Source organism: Apaloderma vittatum, unplaced genomic scaffold, assembly GCF_000703405.1.
Source record: "Apaloderma vittatum isolate BGI_N311 unplaced genomic scaffold, ASM70340v1 scaffold7184, whole genome shotgun sequence".
In the NCBI taxonomy this organism is placed as follows: Eukaryota; Metazoa; Chordata; class Aves; order Trogoniformes; family Trogonidae; genus Apaloderma; species Apaloderma vittatum.
Genome location: NW_009712009.1, coordinates 1 through 7,454, shown reverse-complemented (window position 1 = coordinate 7,454; position 7,454 = coordinate 1). Strand labels below are relative to the sequence as shown.

The following is a 7,454-nucleotide window of genomic DNA, read 5'->3' as shown; positions in this document are numbered from 1 at the left end:
CAGCTGCAGTCCGGCGCTGCCTTCGCAACCCTTTGACACGTTAAGAAATGAGCCACACGAGCCGGACAGCTAAGAGCTTGATCAATCTCTCCGGTGCCGCAGAGCCGCTCAGGCTCGCTCGGCCTCCTCCTCCTCCTCCCCCTTCCCTCGGGGCGTCCTGCCCATCGCGTAGAACTCCGCGTTGGGGCGCAGCCCGATGAAATGAGCGATGCGATTAGACATGGCAAAAAAAGCAGAAATCATGCCTATGTCCCAGGCATCTTCACGGTCAAAACCGTGCCGCTCCAGCTTCTGGAAATGCTCTTCGGTGATGTCATCAGCTCGACAGACGGCGAGAGCAAACTCCAGCATTGCCAGGTCCCGGTTGCTCAGGTCGGCCAGTTTCCAATTCACAACGACCTGTGTGAAGGTGGAAACCAGAGGTGGCAGAGATGGACCCAGCAAAGAGCCGACTTGCAGACCTGGTGGTGCACGGGCTCTCACTTGGCACCTGAACCAGACAAAACGCTCATCGGCTCTACTACCCTCCTCACATCAGGGTCTGCAGCAGTTCTGCTGAGCAGGCTATGCAGGAGCTCCCCGCTGGTAGCGAGTTCCTCCAGAGAACAGATTAAAACAGCACCGAATGCAGGCAGTGGGACGAACGCTCTGCAGGTCAACCTGCCGGCGTCCTGCTGGAAAGGTGGGTGAGGATACACAGACCACCATCTCGAGGTCCTACCTCCACAGGCTACTGGTCTGACCACTCACCAATAAACCTGTCCAGCCAGGGACTGAGTGAGGGCCCCAGACATGTCAAGACTGCTGGGAACCACGTAACTTGCAGATCAAAACTTCGGATGAAAAAGGAGAAGACAGGAGAGGGCTATTCCCACCTCCCAAAGGACCACACGGGGGAGCTGGGGCACGCGCTGTTGTAATCCCACTGACCTGGTCAGCCAGCACTGGCTGCTTGGAATATATTCGATGAAGTGCTCCATGTGCAACCACGCAGTAGGGACATCTGTTCACAACACTGGTAGCCACAATTATAAGCTCTTTGTCTGCCTTGCTGAGTCGCCCTACAGGGACAGCAGAAGATTTGTCACACTTTGCTATTAAAAATGTCCAGCACAGCAATATCAGTGGGCAAAGAGGAAGGGGAAGGCTCCTGCAGTACAACCCAGGAGACAGAGCCCCAGGAATGCTGCAGCCAAAGCTCCGAGATGACAGGACAAGGAACAACAGTTTTAAACTGAAATTTAAACTGAAACTGTCATAGGTTTACACTGGACATAAGGAGACAATGTCTTACAATGAGGGTGGTGAAACACAGGGACAGGTTGTCCCACCACTGAAGTGTTCAAGGCCTGGTTGGACGAGACTTTGAGCACTCCAGTCTAGTGAAAGATGTCCTTTCCCATAGCAGGAGGATGTTGGACTAGATAATTTTTGAAGGTCCCTTCCAACCCAAACCATTCTGTGATTCTGTGATCATTCACACAACCACAAAGGTCATGAGATTTGGGCAACAAGGAAACAATTCTATATAACAGAGGAAAACTTCAAGGAGCAAAAATTAGGTCCTCTCCAAGTAGGAAGCTCAGTTGGTACTTCTCTGTGTAAAATGTCCAGGGAAGGTGTTGCCTGTTCTTCCTTTGATGCGTAATTGCTCCTTTTACGGGGTTCTAAAACTTGCTAAGCAGGTTTCAGCAAGTAAACATTACTGGCAGCTTTTGGAGGCAGAAAGAAGAAAACCAAAAGTAAGAGTGAGGGCTCTGAGAACTTCTAGTGACAACCATGCAGACAAATCAAAACTCTGTTACAGAGTGCCTAACCTGTGACTGCCCTAAAAAAGCTGCGGAAAATAAGGCTGTGCTTTGTTATTCTCAGAGTCAATCCTAATCATTTTCACAAACAGCTTCACGACAGGACTGTGCCCACAAAAGCTACTGCTTTACTGCACTTTGAAAACATCTCCATAAAACCAGTGTCTTCTAAAAGCATGAAAGATGTGACTAAACCCCCCGGGGTAAAGGATTCAGAAGAAGAGGCCTTCTTGCTCTCGTTCAGTGCCAGAAAGTGGCAACACTGTGAGTCTGCAGAAGACAAGCTGAAGAGGGTGGGATCCAAAACAGCCCGACTCTTCAAGCCAAACAAAAAGGAAGCATGGGAAGGGGAAGGAAAAAATGGACCACCGCACAGCTAGTGGCATAGCTTCACTCCAGCAGCACAAAGAGAACAGAAAGCCTCACATGGAGACTGCCCGCACCTCATGGGAGAGGCATTAGGTTGCACTCCTTGCCACCCCCAGAATTTGCCAAGGCACTGCTCCTGAGCCCTCATCTTCCATAAGCACAAGGAGCAGTCTTCACACACCAGCTTATTTTACAAAAACTGGGTTTTACTAATTTATCTTCAGAGCAAAAGCGATGAGGATAGGCCTCTGAGTGCCCTGTGCCACAGAAACACGAGGGAGGGACAAGCAGTCTCCAAGCTGTGCTTCCTCAAAGGCTGAAGGAAGAGCTGTGCCAAGTTCCCCACATCCCTGCCCACCAGCCCCTTCTCATCTCTGTGCCCAGAGCCTGCTGGCCCGGCCAGCACCTCGCTCCTCTCCCTGCCGCCGCAGGGCATGGACAGCTCAGGTTCAGCCTCCCTGGCACCATGCATCAGGGGCCAGAGGGCACAGCCTCCCTCACACAGATTTTGCAGGCTGCTTGTGGGCAGCTCATTGCTGAGAACCGTTGTGAAGGAAGAGCAGCAGGTCCCAACCCTCAGGAGCTATTTTACCTAGGGCCTTTGGCCGTGACCCTGCCTGAGCCACACTGCAGCTGGCCTGCACCCAGGCTGACTCCCAGGCTGCCTTTCTGGCTCAATCTCAGATTTGCCTCATCTGCATGGACCTTGCCCGGGAAATGTGGGCTCCTGGCTGTCCCTGGTCACCATGGCCAGATTTGCCTTGCTTGTCTTGCTCTGGTAGCATGGGGCTGCAGCCTTGCCCGTGAAACTGCTGTCTCTGCCTGCAACCTTCCAGCACTCTGGGCTCTTGTCTCACCTTCCTTTAGGCAGCCGCCCATCCCTTTTTTGTCATGACACAGAGCATGGTGTGGTGAGGCAGCAGAGCTTAGCTTGAGAGCTGCTTTTTAACCACAGGCTAAAGAGTATGAAGCTGTATGCAACACGAGCAAAGCCAGAAGCAGCTGCACAGTTCCAGCCTCTGCCAGCTGTTACTGCCAGCCAGCAGATGGCACAACGACACAATACATCTGAGGATGTGAGATGTGTGGCTTTTAGCAACTTTTTGTATCTGCAAAGGGAAAGGCAGTTTTGAAGTGGTCCTATGGTTTACCTGTGTCTTTGTTCATAATGGCATTGTAACAAGAAAAAAAGGCTCGGAATTCAGCAGGTCGGTGTGACATGGCTTTGAACACATTAGGCAGAAATCCAGTCTGTTCAGCAAAAAAGAAAAACAAGAACTGTAAGTTAACACAGAATACAGAGGGCAACGTTAATGCACTGGGCTTAGAGAACAATTTGTTCTCTAACTTTCATAGCAGTTTCATAGCATGACTGAGTGCCCTTCTCACTTTAACCACAGCAGTAATGACCACAGTCATATCACAGAATCATAGAGTCATCATGGCTGGAAAAGACCTTCAAGATTATCAAGTCCAACTGTAATCTAACTGTACCAGGCTCACTTCTAAACCATGTCCCTGAGCACCATATCTAGACAGCTTTCAAACACATCCAAGGACAGTGATTCAACCACTGCCTTGGGCAGGCTGGTCCAGTCTTTGATAACGCTTTCAGTGTAGAAGCTTTTCCTAATGTTCAATCTAAACCTCCCTTGGCAAAACTTGAGGCTGTTTCCTCTTGTCCTTTTGGTTGTAACTTGTGAGGAGAGACCAATATCCACCTCTCTACCCCCTCCTGCCAGGGAGCTGCAGAGAGCGAGGAGGTCTCCCCTCAGCGTCCTCTTCTCCAGCAGAATAGCCCCAGCTCCCTCGGCCGCTCCTCCCCACACTTGCTCCTCAGAGCCTTCCTCAGCATCGCTGCCCTTCTCTGGGCACACACCAGCAACCTGATGTCCTTCTTGTCAAGATTCAAGGTGTGGCCTCACCAGAGCCAAGAAAAGGGGAACAATCCCTGCCCTGGTCCTGCTGTACACACCGTTGCTGACCCAAGCCAGGATGCCGTTGGCCTTCTTGGCCACCTGGGCACACCACTGGCTCCCACCAACACCCCCAGGTCTTTTCTGCCAGGCAGCTTTCCAGCCACTCCTCCCCAGGCCTGCAGCGCTGCCGGGGATTGTTGGGAGCCAAAGGCAGTACCCAACACTTGACCTGGTTGAATCACAGAATTATAGAATGGCCTAGGCTGGAGGGGAGCTTAGAGATCATCTAATCCAACCTCCCTGGCCTATCCCTTGGCCCATGGACCCAGCCTGCCCAGGTCCCTCTGCAGAGCCTTCTATCCTCCAGCAGATCAACACTCCCAACTAACTTGGTGTCACCTGCAAACTTACTAGGGGTGCTCTCAATGTCCTCATCAGGATCACTACTAAAGATACTAAACAGGAGTGGCCCCAGCACTGAACCTTGAGGAATACCACTTGTGACTGGCTGCCAACTGGGTATAGGCGAGCTCCTGTCCAAACCAAGAGGCTTTTTGCACTTGGTCTCCCTGCACAGATCCTGCTACGCCCATTCAACTATCCTAAACCTTCTGTAACTACCCTCTTCCCTTCGAGCCTACAGGCTGCAAGGCAGGGCTGTCCCAGTCTGGACAGCATGCCGTTTGAGGTGCCAGCATACAGCAGATGCATATGCGCCTCTCTCCCCTCTCTGCCCCCAATAACCAGCAATGCCCAGGCCATCTCTGCGATAGCGTGCGAAGCTGCCTTTCCCACAGAATCACTTGCTGCCTCCCCTGTGAGGGATCAGCTGATGCAGAGCCTGTCCACACTCGGGTCCCAGCATTAGGGCTTCAGCCCGGGTGCCTGGCAGTTCTAAGCAGGCTGTGTTCGCTGTGATGTGGTAACTGCCCCCAGGCTGCCTCAGCTTACCAGCTGTGGTTCTTCAGGATGTTGATGGAAAAGGAAGGTAGCGCAAGTGTCACAGATCCCTCCAGCAACCTCCCTCCACCCCCACACAACTGCACCTGACCCATCCTCTACTCCCCCACCATGACCACTTTTATCCTGGGGCTCTCAAACCAGGACAATTTATAACATGTTAGCTTACTTAGGACCTTCTAGCAACAGAGCTTGTGGCACAGTTTGGATATCCAAGTCTGCTAGACTGATTTGAACCTCTATGTAGGTGTTTGCTGACCCCTTCGGTGTGCTCACACACAGGACTTTGCATCACAGCATGTGAAATTTGAGCCGACTCTTCCTCTGTACATTACATTTACCCTCAAGTCTGCTGACTCCTTTTGTTGTCACGCAAACTTCACCAGGGCCACTGCGATGGTGGCAGAGGATACCTTCAACAGGCTGTTAGGAAGGATAAGGACAGAGGGAGCAGCACTCGCCTGAGACGAAGCTCTTGGAAAAGAGAAGTCTCCACAGAGCTGTGGCAGGTGGAGTGTTTTAGCCACAAGGAAGGACTGTGTGGCTTTCCTTTCCCACAACAGCAGGGAAGGAAACTCTTGTCCAGTTCCCTTTCTCCCCTTCTGCAGTTCTCCATTACGCTTACTGTTCTGCCACTGTGCAGCTCATTTGGCAATGAAGAAGAAAAATAGAAGTTCAAAAGCAGAAATACTCCCTGAGCCTTTGAATACTGTCATCAGAACAGGTCCTTCCATGTTTTTTCTCCATTGGAAATGGAGATGCTGTCCTAGACAAGCAAATACATCCAAGTGTTCCAGCTAACCCTGCCATACACGGGACATCTTCTAAAACAACTCACTGGTCTCACGGAACCACACAGATCCACAGTCCTGTCCATACAGTGCAAGATTTGCAGTAAAATCCCCATCCTGCAGACCGTGAGGAGCTTTGCGAGAAGGGCTGCTCCCCTCAGTCTCCTGTCAGGTATGTATTAGACCTAAGTAGACCAGAACTGTTCTCTTAAAGTGCATAACCCACCTGGACCTTGGGCCCTTTCCACTGACAAAGTTTTGCAGCTGAACTCCCTTACCTTCCTTTCTACTTCCTCCATGAGCTCCACGATGTCATACGGCATGTCCTTCTTGTTGGGCACCGGGTACCTCCCAATGGGCCTTCCAGTGCTCCCTCTCTTGGTGCTGTATGCCACCTGGGGCCACCTCCAGAGCCCCCGTGAGGACAGGAGAGGCAGAAGCTGGGGAGAAAGGAGAAAGGGAATTTTGTTACTTGGAAGGACACACATCATCTGGGGAGCCTGGGGAGAGAGGACTTCTCTTCAGCTACTCCCACTTTTGTGACAGGACTCAGGGGTGCCTCTGCTGCTTTAAGTCCCTCGCTGCTCCACGAGCAAGGCAGCCAGTGCTCTGGGAAACTCAAGTCCTGGCTGTAGCCCTAAGCTGCTGCGTGGACACCCAGCAAGCATCCCCTTCCCTGGTACTGCTCCTGTACACCACTTCAGCTGTAGGCCACCGCTGCTGCCCCTCACAGTCCTCACCAGCTGCAGGTCGGCCCATCTGCACCTATGCTGAACCTGCAGCATCTCCCAAGCCTGTCTTTCCAGCCAATCTGCACACAGCAGCATCACTCAGACACCCCGCAGCGGCCCGAACACATTTCCATCGACAAAGCAGCACAAAGAATAAACTCAAGTCAATCAGCCTTCAAGTCTGTCAGTCAGCCTTCCTCCCGGCAAAGCTGCCTTCCCTTCTGCAGAACAAACCGTGGCACCAGAATCACACCTTCCGGAAGCCTGAAACAAACAGCACTGTTACGCTGGAACCGCTGGATGGGGTTTGGTTCTGATAAGACTATATTACCGTTTGTAATACTCCATTACTGTAAGAAAGTGTCATGCTGTTGCCGTGTCTAAGCTTACAGCCCTTGTTAGCTCTTCAGCTGTGTTGCAAAGGACTTTACGAAAGCAGCAGCCTCTCACAGATTTTTTTTGGAGTGTGGAGCAGCAGGAGGTTGGGGAGAGCTCAGGTGTCCCAGCACCCTGCTCGGAGGGCAACTCCAGGGTGTCACAGCGCTCCAGCCTCAGCCCGCCACCACATGGTGTCCCCAGCAGTTTTGAGGTGAAAAATAAAGCTGTTGATCACAATCTCAGAGTGGTTTTGCTTGGCATGTCCTTGAGTTCTTGCCTGAAACACCAACACATTACTGCAGCATAAATGAGTAATAATGATAACTAGGGCAGAAACACCCTCGGCTCGCTGCTCTAGGGAGGGAAGACACTGAATCACAGGATGGTTGGGGTTGGAAGAATCCTCTGGAGATCACCCAGTCCAACTCTCTGCTCGAGCAGGACCACCCAGAGCAGGTCTCACAGGAACATCCAGGCGGGCTTTGAAAGTCTCCAGAG

General features: G+C 51.9%; 1 protein-coding gene across 1 annotated transcript; it reads right to left on the bottom strand.

Annotated features, from left to right (window-relative positions):
* Positions 1 to 108: 108 nt before the first annotated feature.
* On the bottom strand, positions 109 to 6,287 carry LOC104268590 (the record flags this gene model as incomplete). The annotated part of the gene is made up of 4 exons (XM_009867827.1): positions 109 to 399; positions 931 to 1,061; positions 3,329 to 3,428; positions 6,126 to 6,287. Coding segments are annotated over 4 exons (684 nt in total), but the record flags the coding sequence as incomplete, so codon positions are not given.
* Positions 6,288 to 7,454: the final 1,167 nt, after the last annotated feature.